Here is a 23,630-nt window from a genome sequence, read left to right on the forward strand (position 1 = left end):
ATTGGCAAGCGAAGCCAAAATGGCTGACGGCTCGCATCAAATGAAGGCCAGCACTCAGGCTTCTCGATCAAGGCTGTGAGATACTGTTACGAATCGATACGCCGTTCTCAGAAGGAGAATCTCTAAATCTCATCATTTATCTGCCACCGGACGACCAGAACCTGTACAGGTGTTTGGGTGGATGCAGCTTTTCGCTAATATGAAATGTTACGTCATCGTCAAATTTGGGATGGGATCCCCCGAACGGGCGGCTCTACTCCCTTACTGCTGCTGCTCCTCTCACTTCTGTTATTTATTGATCATTGCACGTAGCTCGGTGTGCAGCAGTCTATTGTAACCTTCAGCAGTGCAGGGCTTACTCCCATTTTCAGACGTCTGCTGAGCGGTAAAATGACTTTATTACAGAAACACAACCTTCGTGGTTATGTCTGTTATCCTATGTCCAGTTTAGAAAGTCAGTGTTTTTGGTTTATTTGTACCTAGTGACTATGCTGTAACGTTTCAAAAATAAACCTGTTTGAAAAGTGAAAGAACAAACATTTACAGGGAAATCTTTGTTGTTGTTCGTGTAATCGTTGGGTCAAATAGTAACTTGGTGGGCAAAGAATTTGAAAAGTGACAACAGTACTTTAGGAACAAAACAGAAGCGAGTAAGCAGTGTTTCATGTTTCACGGTGACCCCGACAGGACAAGAAAATTAGTCTCTTCTTAGCTGATTTGAAAAATACAACCTCAGAACTGGAAGTATACGGCTGTGCTTTACACGCTGCTTCTTTCACTTTTGTTAAATAAATAACGACATAGTTTAATGTGTCGTGTTTTATTTAAAAAATGCATAAATTCTTTTTTCACTCGACTGTGCGCTCTCCAATAATGTCTCTAATTACTGTAACTTATACTGTGACATCAGGCAAAATGTCCGGTTTGTTTACCGTCCGTTTGCAAGCTCGCTCAGAGTCGTGAATATTTTTCTCGGTCAGCCCACTCATGAACTCTCCTCTGTGGATTTTACACACACTGTTGTGTCAGTTGGCACCACAGGCCGATTACGTTGTAGGAAGCACAATAGTGATCATTTCACAAAGAGATTAAAAAAGAGCTGAAGAAATCAAATGGAAATCAGCTCCATGGGGCTTCAGGTAGAAATTCACATTGCACGAGCCATCATGAGTGAACATCTTACTATTCATCACTGATTGAAGAAAATAAGAACAACCCCAGGTTTCTCTTCAGCTCTGTAGCCAGGCTGACAAACAGTCAGAGCTCTGTTGAGCCAACCATCCCTTTAACGTTAACTAGTAATGACTTCATGAACTTCTTCACAAATAAAATTTTTATCATTAGAGAAAAAATTACCAGTAATCATCCCACAGATGTAATATTATCTACAGCTACTCTTAGTACCATTGATGTTAAGTTAGACTCTTTTTCTCTAATTGATCTTTCTGAGTTAACTTCAATAATTACTTCCTCCAAACCATCAACGTGTCTTTTAGACCCCATTCCTACAAAACTGCTCAAAGAAGTCCTGCCATTAATTAATGCTTCGATCTTAAATATGATCAACCTATCTCTAATAATCGGCTATGTACCACAGGCCTTCAAGCTGGCTGTAGTTAAACCTTTACTCAAAAAGCATCTCTAGACCCAGCAGTCTTAGCTAATTATAGGCCAATCTCCAACCTTCCTTTATATCAAACATCCTTGAAAGAGTAGTTGTCAAACAGCTAACAGATCATCTGCAGAGGCTTATTTGAAGAGTTTCAGTCAGGTTTCAGAGCTCATCACAGCACAGAAACAGCTTTAGTGAAGGTTACAAATGATCTTCTTATGGCCTCTGACAGTGGACTCATCTCTGTGCTTGTCCTGCTAGACCTCAGTGCAGCGTTCGATACTGTCGACCATAATATCCTATTAGAGCGATTAGAACATGCTGTAGGTATTACAGGTACTGTGCTGCAGTGGTTTGTATCATATCTATCTAATAGACTCCAGTTTGTGCATGTAAATGGAGAGTCCTCTTCACACACTGAGGTTAATTATGGAGTTCCACAGGGTTCAGTGCTAGGACCAATTCTGTTTACATTATACATGCTTCCCTTAGGCAGCATCATTAGAAGACATAGCATACATTTACACTGCTATGCAGATGACACCCAGCTCTATCTGTCCATGAAGCCAGATAACACACACCAATGAGTTAAACTGCAGGAATGTCTTAAAGACATAAAGACCTGGATGGCCGCTAACTTTCTGTTTCTTAATTCAGATCAAACTGAGGTTATTGTACTCGGCCCTGAAAAGCTTAGAAATATGGTATCTAACCAGATTCTTACTCTGGATGGCATTACCTTGGCCTCCAGTAACACTGTGAGGAACCTTGGAGTCATTTTTGACCAGGACATGTCCTTCAATGCACATATTAAACAAATATGTAAGACTGCGTTCTTCCATTTGTGCAACATCTCTAAAGTTAGAAATATCCTGTCTCAGAGTGACGCTGAAAAACTAGTTCATGCATTTATTACTTCCAGGCTGGACGACTGTAATTCATTGTTATCAGGAAGTCCTAAAAACTCCCTGAAAAGCCTTCAGCTGATCCAAAATGCTGCAGCAAGAGTCCTGACAGGGACTAGAAAGAGAGAGCAGATTTCTCCTGTTTTGGCTTCCTGTTAAATCCAGAATTCAAAGTCCTGCTCCTCACATACAAGGTCTTAAATAATCAGGCCCCATCTTATCTTAATGACCTTGTAGTACCATATCACCCTATTAGAGCACTTCGCTCTCGCTCTGCAGGCCTACTTGTTGTTCCTAGAGTATTTAAAAGTAGAATGGGAGGCAGAGCCTTCAGTTTTCAGGCCCCTCTTCTGTGGAACCAGCTTCCAGTTTGGATTCAGGAGACAGACTGTCACGATCCTGGGTCTTATGACCCAGCGTTTTGAGTTTTAGTTCATTTTGATGTTTATAGTGTATGTTTAAGCTCATTAAATTTTCTATGTTCATTTATTTATTATATTCCCCTTGTGTTTTCAACCCTTGTGTTAAGTCTCCCTTATCCTTTATGTGTTTCATGTCTGTTTCTTATGTTGTCAAGTTCATGTAGTCATGTCAGTGTTTCATTGTTTCCTATTTTATTTTGAAAGAGGTCCTGTGCTTCTGTGTTCTGTTTTGATCTTTCCCTGTGGGCGTTGTTATGTTCATGTTGTGTCTACTTTGCCTTTCTGTCCCATGTTTCAGGTCCCTATGTTCTGTCTCAGTTGCTGTTAAGTTTTCATGTTTTGAGTTCAGTCCGTGTGTTTCCTGTTTTACTTTCACAGTCTGTCCTATGTTAATGTTTCTAGTTTTGCTTCCCTTGTCTGTCCTGCGTTATTACTCCCAGCTGTGCTCTCCTCCTGTGGCTCATTCCCCCTCGTTATCGCTCTGTGTATATAAGCCCCGTGTTTCTCTTTGTCAGCGTTGCGTCCTCCCTCATAGCTGTGTGATTTTCCCTGTGGTGCCTTGTGCTTCAGTTTCCCAGTTTAGTTTTGTATTGTTTGTATTGTCCCCCTACACCAGCAATAAAGCTGTGTTTTTTGAGTTTACCTTTGTCTCTACAAGTTTGCGTTTGGGTCCTTCCTTTGCCTGCACACAGCCGTACTGTGACACAGACACTATCTCTACTTTCAAGATTAGGCTTCAAACTTTCCTTTTTGCTAAAGCATATAGTTAGGGCTGGACCAGGTGACCCTGAATCCTCCCTTAGTTATGCTGCAATAGACGTAGGCTGCCGGGGATTCCCATGATGCATTGAGTTTTTCCTTTCCAGTCACCTTTCTCACTCACTATGTGTTAACAGACCTCTCTGCATTGAATCATATCTGTTATTAACCTCTGTCTCTCTTCCACAGCATGTCTTTATCCTGTCTTCCTTCTCTCACCCCAACCAATCACAGCAGATGGCCCCGCCCCTCCCTGAGCCTGGTTCTGCTGGAGGTTTCTTCCTGTTCAAAGGGAGTTTTTCCTTCCCACTGTCGCCAAAGTGCTTGCTCATAGGGGGTCATATGATAGTTGGGCTTTCTCTGAATCCATTATTGTACGATCTACTGTACAATATAAAGCGCCCTTATTTGATTTGGCACTGTATAAATAAAATTGAATTGAACTGAATTGAATACATGGGCAATGATGGTTGAAATGTGATATTGAAGACAGTTCTCATGGCTTAATGCCCACAGAACCTTTATTGCAATTCTTTAAACTCAAAAGATTTTCCCTTAAAAAAGCAGGAGGAGTATTATCATGTCGATAACAGAGAAAATTACTTTTACCCAGCTGATCAGGGGTCGTGCTAAACTACAGAAGAACAGTGTTTAAGTTCCTTGGGATTCACTGTTTAATAAGTACGATTTTTCACAGCTTGTTTTTTTCTTTGCATTTCTTAGTGAATTACAAAGATAAGCTCAAGCTGGAATAAGGAATGTTGTTTCGATGAGTAGGGCTGGATTCCAGTAAGCTGTCCGTCTCTCTAACTCGTGCCCGTTCCTGAAACTCGCACAGAAAAAGAGGGTGTTTGCCAGGAAGGGTGCATGCACGAAACAGTTTAGCTGATGGAAACTGAACATCCAACCTTCCTGTTAAGTCTTAGTAGAAGTCAGCGGCGGATGAGCCTCTTTGCTGGCAGATGTACTAAAGAGAACTCTGCTTACCTCAACAGCAGCCTTGGCCCGCTCAAACTCCTCCTCCAGGGACTGATGTCTGGACAGCAGCGCGCTCCCCCACCGCTGCTCCTTCGTTAAGCGAGCCTGTCATACACACATGCATGCACACATTTCATAGTAATATAAACATTTATGCGCAAACAGGCTCCGTTACCTTCACTCACTTGCACATGACAAACCATCACGTTCGCACACACGCTTCAAACATAGAACATCGCATTACACACACGCGCAGATAGGAGGACAGGCGGGCAGGGAGAGTGTGCAGGGTCAGCCGTCTCTGCTTTCTCAGGGATGAGTAAATATCCCTGCCTCAACAAAGCCTCTGACATGCTTAGGAAGGCCAGCCGAATCACTACTGTCAGCACCCACCCACCCGCCCAGCCCTCGCCTCGCAGACCTGCTCCTCATCTGAACCACATCCTACTTATCCAGCCTCTCACAATTTCACCCTCCGGCCTGGCTCACTCCTGTGTGCATGCAATGTAAAACCAGAATATGCTGATAGATTCCCACTTACACACTTGGATAATGAAGCTTTGCTGTGCTGAGAAAATGGAAACCAACCAATTACACGCAAGTAGTTTTGCATTATCAGAGTGTGGTATAGTTTACACAACTTCATATGCATTCATTTTGAGAAGTAAATGATTCTGAGATACTCGTATACAATGCATTAGGCTTACTAGACATAGCAATAGCTGTATGTATCGCAGGGCTAGGAAATCTATTAGAGACTGCTCCCTGTGCTTGCAGTCCCGCCAGCTATTATCTGTAACATTTCCCATCTGGAAAGATATAATGCAAAATTCATCTTAATGTCACCCAGAATGGGTGCAAGAAAGTGCTTCATGAAGAGCAAAATGCATGCAGTGCCAAAAAGAAAAAGTTGCCACAAATGCAGGATTCTGTATTTGGATTGCTTAAGGAAAAATCCACCCGAAAGTGCTCTGTCACAGTTTCCTGTCTTCAGCTTAAATCAGAAATGTGGCGAGATTTACTATTCTGCTGTGAGATCTCCAGTCCAGCTGTAGTTTCATACCAGACAACATTTTAACAACTTTTATTCCAAATCCTTGGTGGTTGTTTTTTGGGCTTCTTTCCACACTTTTCACTTTTAGTTCATAACAAGATGGAATTTAGATTACATGGTTACAATTCACACAGTGCAACCTGATGATGTGATTGGGCGTTGCCTTGGCCATCAGTTAATCGTGTATACACCACCTGACTGGTAGTGTATACACTATTAACTTCTCATTCAATGGTTTTTCTTTATTTTCATGTTTACATTGTAGATTCTCACTGAAGGCATCAAAACTAGGAATGAACACAGACGAATTATGTAGAAGACAAAAGTGTGAAATAACTCAAAACATGTTAGATTCTAGCCAGCCTTTGCTTTGATTACTGCTTTGCACACTCTTGGCGTTCTCTCCATGAGCTTCATGAGGTCATCTCCTGAAATAGTTTTCCAACAGTGTTGAAGGCGTTTCCAAAGATGCTGAGCACTTGATTGTCCTTTTGCCTTCACTCTGCGCTCCATCTCATCCCAAACCATCTCCATTGGGTTTAGGTCAGGTGACTGGAGGCCAGGCCTCCATCACTCTCCTTCTTGGTCAAACAGCCTTCACACAGCCTGGAGGTGAGTGTGGAGTGATTGTGCTGTTGGAAAATAAATGATGGGATGGTGTGTGGCTGCAGGATGCTGTGGTAGCCATGCTGGTTCAGTGTGCCTTCAGTTTTGAATAAAACCCCAACAAACCCTAACCCACTGTCAACAAAGCAAAGGATGGCTGCTTTCTAAAATATACGACATGTTTAGAGTTATTTGTCATTTTTGTCTTTGCTGGGTAATTCCATATATGTTGCTTCATAGATTTTAAGTCTTCAGTTTGTATCTACACTGTAGAAAGTAGTAAAAATAAAGAAAAACCATGAAATGAGAAGGTGTGTCCAAACTTATAGGAACCCTGTGTGAAAACCTGATAACTAAGAACAGCAATCAAGCCTCTGCAATAACTGGCGATGAGTCTCTCACATCGCTGTTGAGGAATGTTTCTTCTTTTGCAGAATTGTTTTTAATGAGACTTTTCTCAGTCATGCACACAGAGGTTGTCGATTGGTGACATAGTCATAGCTAAAAAAACAAATACGTATTCAGGTTTAAAATAATGAGCCCTGAATTTCAAGCAGTGTCTTATTTCCTGTTGGTATTTATTGTTTTGCTTTTTTCCAGCTGTTGTTTGTCTGTGTTTTCTTTTTCTTGCTGCCCAGAGGAAACCCCAAGAATCTGCATTTAAAATGCAAAATGTTTCTGTAAAAGCAGTGGAAGTAAGTAAGCACCAGACTGCTCTGCAGAGCTATTGAGCTCGTGATGATAAAGAAAAATGTAAGATGGGATTGCCAGGACAGGCACTGAGGTGGAGGCCATTTGTTTTCTGTCTGTTTTTATCAAGATTATGCAAAAACCACAAAAGCTAATTTCATGAAGGCTAGCACAGAGGCTGAGCGTATGCCAAGCAAGAGTCCTTTAAATGTTGAAATCTTTCTTTCAGACATTGGTCTTGGCAGAGGATGTGCCCTCCAGTTGCCCTTCTTATATTTCTAAGACATGATGTTTTTACTAAAGGCTTGATAGGATGAGGACTTACTGGCAAATTACAGTTGGATGAGCTCTTTAAAAGCAGGGACTGAGGAAACAATAAAACCTTGAAGCGTGAAGCTGGAGCTCACAGTGAGCATGCACTGTAACTGCATCATAAAAAGATTTCTTTTCATGTTTATAAACATATAAAATGACGATTCTTTCTCCTCCTTGATGTTTAACTCCACAAAATAACGAGGGTGGATTTTTCCTTTGAAGGTTGAGTTATACACTTGTGTTAGTTCGTGTATGTAAATCTCATGCAGGACCCGCCTCATCTTTGCATGCATTTTTTTTCTGTGTGCGTGTTGTACCTGCTGTGTGGGAAGCTAAAACCACTCTTTACAGTATCTCTGTCAGCGAGCTACAATGTAACTCCTGAGCAAAACAAATTTGGTGTGTTTGTTTGCCAATAGCTCCCCGGCCCCCGTCTTGGACAGCTATCTTTAATCCCAAATCTATTATTTATCAGTGTGCTGAAAAGGTGATATAGGCTTAGCTAGCTCGGTGAGCTCAACACTAATGGGTTTGGAGTAAGGCTGCTGAATAATTCATAGGCTATTAATCTAATAATGGCGTCTGAAAACAAGACCCCTATGCAGACCTACACAGAGACACCAACTAAGGCAGAAAGCGCTTGACATTTGGACCTAGTAGCACCACAAAGGAATCCATCCCAAGCCAACTTTGATCTTTATCTTACTTTTTGCTCTCAGTACAGTCACCTTGTTTTTGGTCTTTAGAGCCAGATATTCTGAGAAGGTGTGATGCTGTTTCACTGGTACAAATGTATAAGTCTTTCAGTGTTATATGAAAGGATGCATAGGGAGGCTTACATGTCTTCCACTAATATACTGCCTGTTGAGCTGAAATGGAAGAATTGTAGGTGTTAGGACAAAATGATGGGTAAACAACACACAGTAGGGTGTCTTATTAGATACAAACTTTCATTGTAACACAACATAAACATGCAGTTGGTAAATAAAGCTTAAGTCATCAGTTCTTCAAACGTATATAACAGTGCAACAATCAGAACAATACAGTAAAAAAGTTTGTAAACCCTTTGGAATGACCAGGATTTCTGCACTGATTACTCCTAACATCTGGACTAATCTTTATCAGAGTCACAAAAACAGACATTTTTGAAGATGATTAGTGCTTTTTTAAAATAATCCCTGCAGAACTCCCTCTTTTGGGAAAATTTCCTCAGTTTCCTCCAGCTCCCTGTGCGTATGTGGCTCATCTCTGGGTACTCTGACTTCCACCCTGTTAGTTTTATTGGAGATTTTAAATTGACTGTAGGTGCAATATGGAGCATGAAATGGTAACTGATAACCTGTCCTGGATGTTTCCAGGGTGTTCCCTGCCTGGCGTCTGCTCCATGGGTCTCAAAATTTGATAAACAGTGGTTTAGAAAATGGAGTGATGTTGAAAAAGTCTCTTCTATGGCATTTTACAGCTTCATGCTTCTTAATAATCTTTCCTATAGAGTCCCATTTGTCCCATCATGAAATCTTTACGTGAATGTCAAGAAGCATTTTGACGGCCTTTATTTACAGCGGCGTGCTCTTCTTCTGATTCCAGCTTCTGAAACTGAAGCTCTGATGTCAGTTTTTGGAAACATCAGGATCTCAGACATTCACAAAGCCTACACAAAGTAAGAATGTGTGACATTAATGTGGTCACTTGTACTTGTTTATAAGTGTGATTTAGACAAAGACTCAGGACACGACAGGCAATCAATGCTGGGAGGTTCCACAGCCTTTTCCTGCAGTTGTATGTTCATGTAGTTTGATTTTCTCAAGGAGGGTGGTGGTGCTGGGGGGGGGGTCTGGAAAGGGAAACGCTAATGTCGGAGATGTGGAAAGCTTTCTCAGTTAAAAAAGACTTCGAGTGCGCACACAGTGCATTAATGAGGATTCCTGCCTTCCACTCACACTCCGAGCACTTACTTGTGACGCCAGTGCAGACTCTGGTTCCAGTTTGGTGTTTGCTTCCAGGGTATTCTTATTTGACGAGTCTATCTGTGGTTTACAATCTATGGACCTAAAGAAAAAAGAGAGAGGACTGGGATGAGCCAGCATGTTAAACATGTTGGCAGTAGAGCTTTAAAGATGAATAATTAGAAAATGGCAGTAAAAAAATGTAATTTTATTACATGTTTGCATAAAACATCACCATGGTAAATATTTACCTTTGAACTCTGCCAATAGCAGATAAAACACTATATAATCAACAGGTGGACAAACATTCGGTCTCCCCTGTTTCACCGTCTACTAAAGTAATGTTTCCTCAGTTACCTAAAATGTTCAGCAGGACTGTTTGTCTAACAAGAAGCAAGCAAAGGAAGTCGTGGGCCTAAAAACCCTGAACATAAAGACACTAAGGCTACGTTCACTCTGCAGGTCTTGATGCTCAATTCTGAATTTTTGATCAAATCCGATTTTTTTTTGTCTGCTTGTTCACACTACAAATACAATGTGACAGCAAACGGTCTCCAGTGTGAACGCTCAACGCGTCCGCATGCGCAAAAGAAGACGTCACACACAACCCAGACCAAGCAGTAGTGTTTGACTGATGGCCTTAATATAAAGACTTCGGACTTTACGTTTCCCAATTTTGCTCTAAGTTATAATTATAAGTGTAAAGTTATTTACATATGGCCTAATAATTATCCTTATTACAGTTTATCCGTATGACTGTTTTAGAGAGGAGCAGTACAAATAAAATGTTCACGTTTCTCCAACATCGTCTTCCCAACAAACAGGAAGTGTTCACAACGTCTTCCTGGGCGCTGATAGTTGCCGTCTGTCTTGTGTCAGTGACGTAAAAGACGGATTTAATGCGCCATGACCATCAAACAGCAGTCGCTTTCTAAAACATCGGATATGTATCGGATTCAGTACCACATACGAAAGTGACCCAGATCGGATTTGAAAATATCGGATTTGATGAGATGAGATAGCCTTTATTTGTCAGTTGCAGGTCTTTTGCCCACAACCGAGATGACAGACCTTGCCGACCGTACATACAATACACAAACATCACATTGGGGAGACAGGTCAGGCCAGGTAGCGAGGAAAAAAACATCGAAATGTGCAACACAAAAGGATAATACAGGAATGCACAGATATCAACACACCATAGCACAATAAACACAGACAGCAACATGGGAAAGTGTTCCAGTGTGTACATCTGATCTGGGACCGCTGCAATCTTTGACTGCGCCTCCAGCTGACCCGGTGTCCACATCATGGGGGAGGTAAGCGTTGGAGGTGGCGTTGGATCCGGGGTAGGGAGGGTGATGCGTCGGTGAGTGCTTATCAGTGTATATGTGTGTGTGTGCGTGTCCAGAGTTCAGCTGAGACTGTCCTTCGCCCTGCTAGGCTAAGTAAACAGTCTTCCAGCCAACCCAGGTGGCCTTGCAGGGAATGGGAAGAACAGACTCAACACAGTCGTTATCAGGGTGGTGTTGTTCGGCTCCAGCCTTGAGCCCACAGCTGGCGCCGAAGGGATAGCTGCAATATGATGGTGATTTTTCTTTTGCAAACAACTCATGAGAATTTCAAAGCTGTTCTTTAACACTCCGACACTGGTCTCTCAATGTGCCGTTCACACTGTCACACCATGATCGGATATGAGTCGCAGGGTCAGAAAAGTCGGATTTGATGTGCTTTCGCCTGCAGTGTGAACGTAGCCTAAGACGGTTCTTAGAGGTGGGATAAAAACAAGTCTGAAGGACATTTTTCCTACAAAGTGTCACAAATTTTAATGCACAAAAAGCTGCGTAAGCTCTGAGACTTTGGCTACTGATTATTAGACATCTGACAGGGAATTCAGATTTCCAGTGTAAATAATAATGATGCTGGACAGATATGAAAAAGATGATATGATTATTATCCAGTCAGAGTAATATAGAGGTAAGGACCTACCACAGAAACTCATTAGATGAATTTTTAGAAGAACGTCGTCTCTCCAGCTTCCATTTTCTGTTGCCATTTCTTTCAGGGTTGGGATTCAATTCTTCCCATTTATCCAGTGAGCCAATTGTAACTGGTGACAGTAATAACATAACAAAAAACCAAAGTGAAACATGGAAAAACAAAGAAATGTCATTTCAAATTTGCCCGTGAAACATACACAGATGTTCCACTTTCTGTTAATTTGGGGAAACGCTAATGTGTTCAGACAAAAAGCTAAATTAATCAGGTTTGGTGTGCAATTAAATGGTGACACTAATTTTCAAAGATAAGTTATTTTTTCCAGCTTTGAAACACAAACCTTTTAACACGTCTTTCTGAGAGTACAAATAATTAGCTAAAAAACAAAACAAATCTAAACAAATTTAAAAAACGAAAAGACGATCAGCTGTCCACAAATCTATCAGGACACAAAGTTCTGCTTTAAATGACATCACAGTTATAACCAGTCTCCCTCCCATGAGTTATTCACCACACTCGCTCTGCACAGTTACAGACTTTAACCTTTTCAAACACAAAAGGAACTGGCTGTTTCTTTTCTTTTATCCCTTTCATTACATTAAATCGACTCAGTGCTTCTGTGGCCACTCTTGTGCACGTGTGAGGTCACTTCCACACAAGATGATGGGAGTTGTAGTTGTTCAAGTTATAAGGTGTGTCAGAGGGCTCGAGTGGAGGCTGATGAAGGATTGACCACGTTTACACATTAGTGTTGGCAGCGTGGAGTGGATTCAGTTTTATTGGAGCAGGTCATCCCTGATACTAAGTGTGATTTAGTGTTACTGACAGAAAATCACCCAAACTTTGGAGCGTCTCTCTACCTGAGTCCAGTGATGCCCTCTCTGGGGTTCGCATGCTTGGTGCCGTATGTTCAACTTCCACCTGGATCAGCTCTGTCTCATCTGTCTTTTTCCTGTGTGAGGTGTTCTTCTGGCTGTCTCCCTGGGATAACAGGGCACTCTTTCTGTCCCTGCTGTTCCTCCTCTCTCCAGGTTCGCTGAGATCTAGCAGGTCCAGAGTTGAAGAGAGAACTGTGAGGAGATGGCACATGGTTAGCTTCTCATCTGTCATCTGAAGGATCATTGATAGCCATGGAAACTGCATTCATTAAACGTGTTCTAATTTGATCAAATCTGTTGGAGTGTTGGATTGCACTTAAATTTTCATAGAGTACTTTCCCCCCTCACTCTGGTCTTTTTTAAAAATTAGTAATCTGTGAGTTGACCATCTCCTTATCTCAAATGTAATTTGCGACTTTATTGGCGTCTTTACTTTAAGAGGCCTTCGAGGTTGCATCAAACTTGTAAAACTTTGTAATGAGACTGAATAGCAGGCTTCACTTTTTGTGCACCACGGGCTTTTGATCGGCACGGTTTCTGACGTGGCATGTAGACCTGTCAGCGGTACTTAAGCTGGAGTATTCCCCCTTAGGTGGGCATCTAAAAATTTGCTGCTGCTCTTTTCAGCCAATCTAAATATACTGCAAATGACTGCACGGTCTGCTAAGGATGAGACGGGCTCTGGAGGCAGTTTGGTCAGTGCAGTAACTCAAGCACGAGTCATGTTAGGTGGCTCAACAAACAAGAAAACATTACTGTGAAAATGCTCAGGTACAAGGAGAGGACTAAAAATGAAAAAGATCTTCAGAGGTTGAAGAACTCCTGCTCAGGGCTATTTAAAAAATTCTAAGAGAGTCTGGCTCCTTGGAAGCAAAAATATTAAGAAATGAGTGGGGACTAAAAACCTTTGCATCGTATCTATCGTGGCATTTTGTCCTTTTGCAGTAGACTCGCTTCCTTTATTTCCCATCAGTAGTTTAGTGAGAAACACTGCAAACCAAATACATGACATGTTTTTGTGAGGTTAGATTAAAAATTCATGACTTGCTAAAACCCACACTAAAACGTTTTCATACACTGGATATTTGAGGAACCCACAAACTTTTCTTGCTCGCCTCCGAGGAGCCGACGACGTCTTTTGAGCCATACGAGCTTAAAAGTGCAGGTACGTGACTGCATAACCGGCATGCTGCTGCTTCATGTCAAGCAACTGAGAGTATTTGTTGACTGAAATCTCTACATAATTAGAGAGTGTGCTCGTTTTCCCAGCCTTGTGCTCTTTAGATGACAAATACAATTAGAAATCAAGGGAGACACACTCGTGTGGATGCTTGCCTGAAGAGTTTCCAGCATCAAAAGAATCACGAACGCTTTATGAAGAGACAGTGATGTAAAAATTGTTTTGCCACCCAGAGTCTCCTTGAAATGATGATGCTAGGAAGAAATACAGCGCACAGTAATTCAATTCAATTTTATTTATATAGCGCCAAATCACAACATAAGTCGCCTCAAGGCGCTTCATAGATACAGAGAAAAACCCAACAATCACATGACCCCCTATGAGCAAGCACTTTGGCAACAGTGGGAAGGAAAAACTCCCTTTTAACAGGAAGAAACCTCCTCAGTAAGCATTTAGAAGTAGTTACTGTGTAGCGGCCAGTGGGTTTGTAGTAAACAAGTATGACCACTGAGACATCGAGAGTCCTGATCTCTTCAGTTTGACACCAGTGAGCCAAAACATAATGACAAATTACAGCTGATTGTCTTGTACCAGTGGTCTCCATCGGGCCACGTCAGAGCTCTGAGTGTGTGAAACAATTTGGACAAAGACCAAACTGTTCAGCGGTGACTCGCTGCTGCAGTGGAGAGAGAACATATTATTGGCCACAAAGTTAGAGGGATGTGTAACCCTCCATGTTAAGAAATATACTCTAAAACACTTCTCCAGGATGTGGGGGTGGACGCTAAAACACCTTAAAGTGTTACAGGCCCCCTAGGATGAAACATTTCACTATGTCACCAACTATATACTTCTAAACACAAATGATTACATGCAGTATTCTACCATATGCAAACTTATATCACTGAAAGATTATACTGACTAATAAGTACAATTTTCCATTGACCCTCCATCATCACAAAACGAAAGGCCTGACACAACTACAAAAACTAAAATCAAGCCAGTAGACAAAATGACACTCTGTTGTTTTGTGACTGATGAAGGAAGCTACTCCCCACACTCACATTCAAGTGTGCAACGATCCAAGAATGGACCAAGTGTGCACACATCAGTGTTTAATTTGTTTAATGTTTAATTTACTAGTAACAATCGAAATGTCATCTTTGGCAATCACTTTTCAAACTTCAATTCCCAAGAATATCATGTATTGACACAATCCTACCACATCACCTTGTGATTTAAGGACAGGAAGTAGCTCCGACGGGAGTGCAGGTGAAAGAAAGGTAGAGGCTGGTGGTCCCAAACTCAGGATTTTCAGCCAGAATTAGTTTGTTTTAATTTACATTTTGATTCGTTTATATTTAGCAGTTTTATAAAGAACACATTGTTAATGACACATCCTTCAAGCCTTCCTTTGACTATTTAAACTAGCAAGTAAACATCAAAGTGATGACAAAAGGAAAAAATGAGAGCAGAAGAGTGTTGGTGAAGCGACTTTCTGTGAATGCGTTAATGTCAGAGCTGCATTGGTCCGGATGGAGACCCCCAAACCTCTGCGCTGTTTTCTTTTAAATCACAAATTTAAATAGATGTATAATTGACTCGGTTCTAAACCCCAGATACCTGTGACATCAATTCATAATTAACTGTGGAGGTTTTTAAGACTCAGAAGAGCAAAAAAACCTGCTGCTGTCGACCTGAACAGCAGATGGAAGTGAAACAGAGAAAGCATCATCACGGAGGACTCATGTGGATTAGCATACTTGAGCTCGTAATTATCTTTGCTTGTTCGATTTTGTTAAGTGTCGTGTGGTTCCGGAAACTTCCATCCAGCATGAAAACAAGTTCACAAACAATCAAACCTAAAATTTGCTTCACCTGCATCATTTTATGTAGCTGCAAACTGCAGCAGCAGGAGACTGTACCCAGTGAAATTTGCCTAAACACAGAGTTTTATTCTTATTTTTGACTTCTTATTTCCAAATCACAATGAGAAATAAATCCCTCAGTTCTGCAGTTTATGTTCCTAAACATAATGATTTTTCCATTAGGGAGAGACAGAGTTGCTCACAGCATTTTTCTCAGCTGACGAGAGATGACATGTGTCAGCTGTCTGATCTGCAAACGATGCCATGCGGAAATCAAGATGGTGTTCAGCTTCTGTTAATGTCAGATGGTTGAGTTTCTCAACAGTGAGTCTGATCCAGATTATTTTAGCACAAACAATCGTTTAAAGCACTAATTATAATACATTTGTATTATAATTCTTTAAATATAGTCAGTTTTAATGTTTGAAGTAGAAAATAAATCAGTCCACTATAATGTGTGAGAATCACAGGAAACATTATTGTATGAGGTGAATAAAACTGATTACTGGGGTGTTTAGTAGGGATAGTGTTAAAACTGCAAATAGAGCTGAAAAGGAAATGTTAGAATGAACCTTTGTTAGATGCTAAAACCTTTTTTTTAATATATATATACAGTACATCCTTCAACAGCTAATGTTTGTGCAAGCACTGGGCATCACTGAGTGCAACCTGTGGACAGTGAAGAATCAAAATATCATATAATATATGAAGGTCTATTGATCTGACTTGAGGCACAGGTAAATTATATAAAAGAAAGAAACTCGTCTCCAGGATTTTGGCCGTGTTGGATAAAAAGAGGAAGTGACATCCATTTGTTCTAGTCCCAACATGGCTCAGAAAGGTTTTCCTGGCTATTAAATATGAGTAGATTTAAATATAATGCTTGTACAAATGAAAGAAAAATACTTGATGTAAGCACATTATCATCAGCTTAAATGCGGAAATAAAAGTGCTGTACCGGCTGTGTTGGAAGTAACTGGGCGGGAAACCCCATCGCACTTGGTCTCGCAGAGGAAATCGTCGATAGAAGGGCTTAGAAGCGGGCGGCTCTCTTGTTGCTCGCTCACCAGCTGCAGGGACAAACACATGAGACAGTTCAGGCTCTCTTCGCATGTCTCTCATGCTAAACTCCCTTCAAATCCTCTGTGAAAGCCCCCCAAAGCCTTATTATTATGAGGGGAAATTCAGGCCACTGGTTCACATGACAGCAGAGCTATACTGTCAAATCCCTATGAGTGTGTAAACTTCTACAACTCTGTCCTTTGGGGGGCGACATGCTCGTGGTGCACATTATTTAACGACAGCATGTGACGGCACATACTGAACCTGCGGCCTCTCGGCTAAGCCCACTGTGACTTCTCTCTGCAAACTGATGTGTGCGCGTGGCATATGGTTGAACACAGCTGGTATTTCATGATTGTTATCACACAATCACATCTCTATGGCACCAACAAACCCTCAGGTTACTACAGAAAGAAGAGCAGGTTATTGGAGTGTGTGTCATGCACTGAGATCCAGATGAGCTGGACTCGGAGCTGCTTGGTGTCCAGAACAATAATTACATAACCATTCCTGCTTATCTCACCTTCCAAACCATGAAATGCTAATCACTTTGCCTTTGATGCACCAATTTGTAGGGTTGCCAGAGCAGCTGCTGAATAGGTCACATCCAGTTCATTATTGGTACTACGAATCCTCACAACACTTCAGGTGCAGCTGGTCTCAATTTGCCAGCCATTTCTTCATCATTTGGAGAGGAAAGCAGCCGCCACCGGTGATGTCATTGTGTAGCGTGTCCATAATGCTGGCAGCGAGGAAATGTGACATTTCCTGTTGTTGCTCTGCAGGCCATGGCCACAAGCAGAATTTTAATGAAGGTCCTGTTAGTTAGCAAGCATGAAGTGCGCTGAGCACAATCTGCCATATGCTCGATGAAGTGTTGGATGGGCTTTTGATAGCGTTATATTACTTTACAATTATGCTGACTTCCTGAATAAATCTGGAGTGCATGCTGGGCCCTGCTCGACCTCTGTTGGAGAAATTATGAAAAACAAATATCTGACCGCGGGCTCAGAGACATGAATATTGGGCTAAATGGTCATTGTAACATGGCCGTGTGACAGGTAATCATCAATGCGCGTATTAGAAAGATCTGTGTAAATGTGTGTTGACAGGAAAGAGCAGCTTTCAGTAGTCAGCAAGATGAGAAAAGTCCAGTGGACGTAAAAGCCATTTGTCGCTTTGATTGGGGAGTCATTCACCTTCTTTAGGATCTGCTCTGCCAAGCTAAATGTCAAAACGTGGGAAAAAATATTTCAGGTAACAAAGATAAAAATGAAACCACTGAAAAATATTCAAACTGCAATTTTGTGAACTTGGAAAACCAACTGAAATAAAATTTGAAGATATATACAGGAAATATTCTTAGTTTCAGTGTTTGTTTCCTGATCAGACTTTGGTGTGTACAAGACTGTGAGTCACGTGCTTTTCCTGAACGCTGTTCTCACATATGTCCTCTGTGCAATAATAATTAATGGGGACTAGAAATAGCACTGAAACTAATAGAAACTAAAGTAAAACTAAACATTTTTAAAGACGAATAAACAAACGCACTCTGGAAACAAACTGAAACTAAACTGAATTAAAAGCCAAAAGTGAAAATTAAATTAAAACGAGGCTCCATAAATGTTAAAGAGGTAAGTATTTCTCAGTTGCATTGAATAGAGAATAAATTGTAGAAACCTAAACAGGAGAAAGTAGAAGAGGAATAACAATGTTAACATAAACCACTGACACACTCCGGGGCCTGATCAGCCCTGGCAGGGCCTCCTTGGAGATAATGGCCAAAACACCCGATGAATCCAAGGTCCACTGCTGACGATGTGTCCCAAATTTTAATATGATAATTTAGATCAGATCTCTAACCCCTAAACCTAACCAAGGAAACATGGCAGATTAGCCTGGGTAAAAGACCGAAAGTTGAGGCACACAACGATATGTGCCGCTGGTAAAGTTTCTGGGCTACTTTTCCTCATAACAGCCATCCCTGAAAGATTTTCTCTATTTAAAGCAATGCATTACCAGGGACTGTAACATCTAGTCCTTTTACTGAGTGAATGAAAATAAAAACCAATTAGAAAACTGGAAAAACTGGGCAACATATTATATGTTGTGCCTCTGTTACATTATACTGACATTATATGAATTCTTCTTTGTGTTTTTTTCTTACTCTTATTTATCAGTGGTGATCAGCAAGGGGAGAAGTGACAGCTTTGGTTGTATCCTTGCTCTGCAGCAGAGATGCTTTAAAGAGGACATGAATAATACCCAGAGACGGGCCGTTGGTTTGTGGAGTGAGAGATTGTGCTGAGCAGCAGGAACAGTGACCCAGCACAGATAATTAGGCTGTGTTTGTGCTGCTCTGCTGTCTGAGTAGAGATTTTGTCCATGGGAAGTCTCACAATGCCGAGTAGCCTTATTTCACCTTTTGCTGCCAGCCAGTGTGTTATTGTCCAATTTGGTCTGAAGCAACCAATCTTAAAATGAAATGCATGAGGGTGGACTTGTTTTTAAAGGTCATATTAAGTGATTTACAGACTGTGCTTGCTCTGCAAAGGTGCAGTTGAGTGTGAGCGGAGGCTAAGCCACTGCTGAATCAGTTACAGCTGTTAGCGGTGTGAAAGGAGTGCATGCTTTATATGAACTAACCCGGATAACCGCTCAGCTGCTGGCCTTTAATGCAGGAAGTGACTCATCTTAAGTGACTTTTTGTTGCTTTTAATTAAATCACTTGTTCTCAATCAACTACATATCACCTGAGTTAAAAAGAAAAAAACCCATAGGTGTCAATGTTTCTGTGAGAGGAAAAATTCTTCCATTGCTCTTCTATTTTTCTGTTTCCTGTTTATGTTTTTGCATTCTCACTATAGAGAGTGACATATATACAGTATGTGTAACAACAATAGGCAATGCAGGCAAGGCTAAAAATATAAGAAAATACTGTAAAACATTATACAAAAGCCCATTTATAGAGGTAGGTTTTTTTTTCAATAGCACCTGATTGTGTTGAGCCTAATGGTCAAAGAAAAATTGCCCAACAGTTTTGGGCTAAAACAGTGAAAGCACAGTGTCCCTTTGTTTTAAAGACTGGACTGTGGAACCTTTAATCGATTGTCTGCTGTGAAGAGTCTGAGGGTGATATTCTGAGATCTAAAGTGGAGCCATAGCGTGGAGTGATTTAATCTTAAACTGCAGTCTGGAGTCATTTTGTATGAAGCAAAAATGGATTAGACTTGGACATGTGGCTAAAACTGAGTCGGTGATTGAAAATAATGTCAAGTTTTTAGCAGATTGCTTTTACTCAGTTATTACTTGTCCAACAAAGGGGACTAACATTATTAGAAATATGATCAGGACCAATAATGAGGACTTAAGTTTTTATCAGAGTTCAGCAGTAAGAATTAAAGGTACACAGTTCGTAAGAGAGACACTCGTGTATAATGGATTACATGGCTGAATAGATGCAGATATAAAGGAAACAAAACAGGTCCAAGGACTGAGCCCTGTGGGATCCCACGTGTTAAGATGTACTCTGTTTGATAAACTGCATAAGAGCCACTCGAGTGCCTTTCCATCTACACCATCTCACATTAGCAGCGATTAGCTTGTCACACATCACGTTGAAACTGATGGCTCTAACATGGCCCCAGTTGCCTAGGCGATGCTTATTTACTACCAGTCAGTCAAAGGTAATCTTCACTCTCATTGGTAGTCACTTCGGTTGCTTCCTTGAGGATTGAGATGAGTTTATTTCCTGCCCATTTCAGTGGATATGTCGTTTGTACTTGCTTGCCCAGTAAGGTCTCCAGTGTGTAGCCAGCTTCACTCTATTGAAGCGAATGGTTGGCAAAATCAAAGCTACAGTCAGGTCCAGTAAAATAACAAGAGCAAAAGTTAAAGTGCTGTTCATAAGCCTAACTGCAATAAAACAGCTCCTGTACTGATTCTTTCCCCTAAAGTCAGACTGAAATGGATCAAATCAGTTGTTGTGTTATGTATAGTTTTTTTTTTAACATAATGAGCTTTCCAACATATTTTGACAGGTTTCACCATCATGTCTCCTCATATTCATCTGAACCTTTTTGTATGTAAAGTATTTTAGCAACTTTAATTACAGTTACACAAGTAACTGGTGTTGCAGACCGTTATTTTGTGAAAACATTACTTAATTAAAGGTTTATTCAGATTAACAGTGAACTGACTGTGAGCAGTTCAGGTAATTGACTATTTGATAGTTAATGTACTAATTTCCTGGTACATTAATATGTTCTGTTTCCTTTATAGATTTCTGTATTGACAGCTTTGATGTTTAAATGAAGCATTAATCAGCTCTGTTATATTGCCTGTGGTACAGTAACGTATGCATGAGTGCATGCAGTCAAATGCATTCTCTAGCGTGTTGCACGTAAGAATAAAACAGAAGATTTCCTTCTGTCTGGTGTCTTCAGGATTGAAGTCTTATTTCTGATTTTAATGTACTTAACACATCATGCTTCGAGCTAACCGAGTCGTTAAATACCAGTTGAGCTGTATAGATATTGTATAGTGTTCTCTTTACACCTTAACAGGCATTCATAAGTGCACATGCTCACAGCGACTGAGCATTTGGATTGCAGCTGTGTTTTCATGCAGTGGACGATAACCATGATAAGAAGCATTTCCCATTCAAAGCATCTAATAAATCATTTGTGAGTTTGGCCTGTTTTCTTTTTAGATGCGTTTTTATAACCCTTTTTTCTACGTCACAAGACTTTGGATTTTTCCACTCTGTTTATTTATTTATTTATTTTTGGATTGATTGATTGACTGAAGGTCCGTTCTGTCAAATGAGCAGCATGTGGCTCATTTAGAAAACATCATTTAGAGTCCTCCAGTAATGCTCTGATTTAATTGAATAGTGTTGAGATTTAAAGTTTTGACAGACATGATTGGGATCCATGCTGAGCCATGTTCTGCTGACAGCTGACATTAGCATATCCCCAGAAAATGTGACATTTGAAACAATATGGTGACAAACTTCACACAAAACTACATCTTTGGTACAGTAGGCCTTTTCTTTAAATCAAGGATGCAAATTTCAGTTTTAAGTCAAGGTGATAAATCTTTGTGATTATGCACTGATAGCACTTAGCCTTTTTAGTGACATGTTTTTTTAATAGATGTCACCCAGTAGTTTGTGGATGTTGTTTTCAGGCTTCAGTTCTGGCATTATGGTTGTTGCCATGCTGTTTTTGGAGCCAGAATAAGATCAGAGGCTGGAGTGCTAAGCTAACAGTTAGCTACATTAGCATGCTTGATGAACAAGTTGCAAACATCGGCTGTATGGGACACAGCAACAAATAGCTGCTAATTAGTGTTAAATGCATGCAAATATACAACATCATCAGAACTGGAGGATAGACTGACATTATAATTAACCAGACAGAAAAATGTGTTATCTAATAGATATAAGCTGGCACCCACAGACTATAGATGGCTGTAGCTTCTGGCCCTGAAAAATGAAGCCAAAGCCAAAATGCCTCCACCCTACATTTTTTAAACTCCCCTGATGGGAATAAGTTCTTAAGTTGGACACAAGCCTGCAGTGTTTATGATCTCAGTAAAGGCTTTCCTAACGAGTTAATGGTTTTAATCACTTCTTTCAAGTTTTATTTTATAGAAACTTACTGCTCATTTTGTAAATTATGGTTGCCTTTAATGTAAAATGGACAATAAAGGAGGTTTAGCTTTAGTGCAGGGCTACTCTTTGAATTATAGATCTCTACTGTATAAGCATCCAGGTATCAAGGTTTATTAATAAGGAAAAAAAAAGGATTATGGCCGAAATATTTAAAGTTTAAAGTTGTTTGGTTGACAATGGCTATGTTAAAATATGTTAATCTTTCATATAAAGATTATATCAACACCCCCTGTCACTTAGAACGGTCACACTCGTAAAATATATATAATTTTAAGGAAAAGAGACCAAAAATGTTCTGCAAAAGGGTGTAAATATGTTTAATTCTGCTGAAAAGTTGGGGATGTCATCATGGGACTCTATTGGCATCGACTTGCTTTGAAACCAGCTTCAAGTGCCATTTGATTTGTTGCATTTGTTTTTGCTATTTCTGCACTGGCTTCATTTTAAGGCTCAACTCCATTTTTCAACAGTTTCCAAGTGTGGCACATTCACTAAAGACACCATCTGGTGTTACTATGACCATGATGGACGTATCATTTGGTGAGTTGGGAGAGCTGCAGATGAGAGATTTTAGCACAGGTTGGTGTTATGGACAGGGTGACAACCCTACTGGATTTTAAAATCCTCCAGAGTGATACATGAGGCCTGAGGTTGTAAAGCTTGGCGTTGTAACTGACTACATTTGGGATGTTTTCAAGGTTAAATGTTAAACACTAGTCTCGCCTTAAGGGGGAACACATGGTAGCGTGGTAACACTAAACTAGAACGGTCATAAAGGAAACTATAACCCATTAGCATTCAGCACAAAAGCACTGCTGTGCCTAAGTGCATCATTAAAGATGTTAGTGTGAGTGTGGAGTCTGACAGACTGAAAGCTTGATTTGACTGTGAACGGTCGCTTTTGAGCCTATAAGTTGAGGCACGCCTGTGAAGAGGAGGTTGTTTCTGTATGACTGCTGGCAGCCTTCTGATGGAGGACTCTGTACGATCTACGCCCAACCCTAAACGATCACTGTAAGCTGATGTAGTTCTTCAAAGCACTTTGTGTAATTGCCACAGGAGTCTGTTCTAAATCATGGCTTTGAAATGATGAGACCTCTTCACTTTCCTCCTCCAATCAACCAGAAAATGGGGACAGAAAATCTACCATGTTTATCTGGGATGATGTGTGAGGCACAGAGCAGGTAGCATGCAAACACTAATTACAGGTTCACTTCTAAGGCAGGAGAGGAGCTTTGTGAGCTGTTTGCCCATTGCTATGAGGAGGTTACTGTTTTCCCTCGCTGCCTTTCTTTTTAACTCTCTCCTATGCAAAGCACTTTGGCATTTTGTTTACAAGTGCTTTAAGCAGTAATCTAGAATATTATGTGATAGAAAACTTCAACTAATTGTGCCACTTGGGCTTGACTCTCAGATGTTGCTGTCAGGGGAATTGTGTACCAGAGTCTTGAAGGAGGGGAGGCTGAGGTGAGGGTAGGAGGAGGTGCAGAGGATGGAAAACACTACATAAAGGCAAAGAGAACTAATGTCAGCTGTTAGCTAAAAGCTGGCGGCTATGCGATGGATGGTTGGCTAGAAAAATGATAACAGTCAAGGTTGTATGCTTTATAGAGTTCACGTGGTTGTGAGCTGTGGTCAGGGATTATATAACTATGCAGCAAGTCTTTTTTAAAATGCAAA

General features: G+C 40.7%; 1 protein-coding gene across 2 annotated transcripts in view; it reads right to left on the reverse strand.

The window, feature by feature from the left end:
- pex5la (peroxisomal biogenesis factor 5-like a) overlaps positions 1-23,630 on the reverse strand; it is a 112,872-nt gene that overhangs the window by 22,402 nt on the left and 66,840 nt on the right. The window contains exons 3-8 of one of the 2 annotated variants that reach the window (XM_085399195.1): positions 16,170-16,281; positions 12,146-12,355; positions 11,277-11,397; positions 9,297-9,390; positions 8,181-8,210; positions 4,686-4,781 (exon numbers count right to left, since the gene is read on the reverse strand). In XM_085399195.1, coding sequence (XP_085255321.1) covers positions 4,686-4,781; positions 8,181-8,210; positions 9,297-9,390; positions 11,277-11,397; positions 12,146-12,355; positions 16,170-16,281 — 663 coding nt within the window. The remainder of the gene's footprint in view (positions 1-4,685; positions 4,782-8,180; positions 8,211-9,296; positions 9,391-11,276; positions 11,398-12,145; positions 12,356-16,169; positions 16,282-23,630) is intronic. The other variant, XM_085399196.1, reaches the window with a different exon arrangement.

Source organism: Rhamphochromis longiceps, linkage group LG23, assembly GCF_057381845.1.
Source record: "Rhamphochromis longiceps isolate RC_006_pf linkage group LG23, R_longiceps_female_GT1.1, whole genome shotgun sequence".
Taxonomy (NCBI): Eukaryota; Metazoa; Chordata; class Actinopteri; order Cichliformes; family Cichlidae; genus Rhamphochromis; species Rhamphochromis longiceps.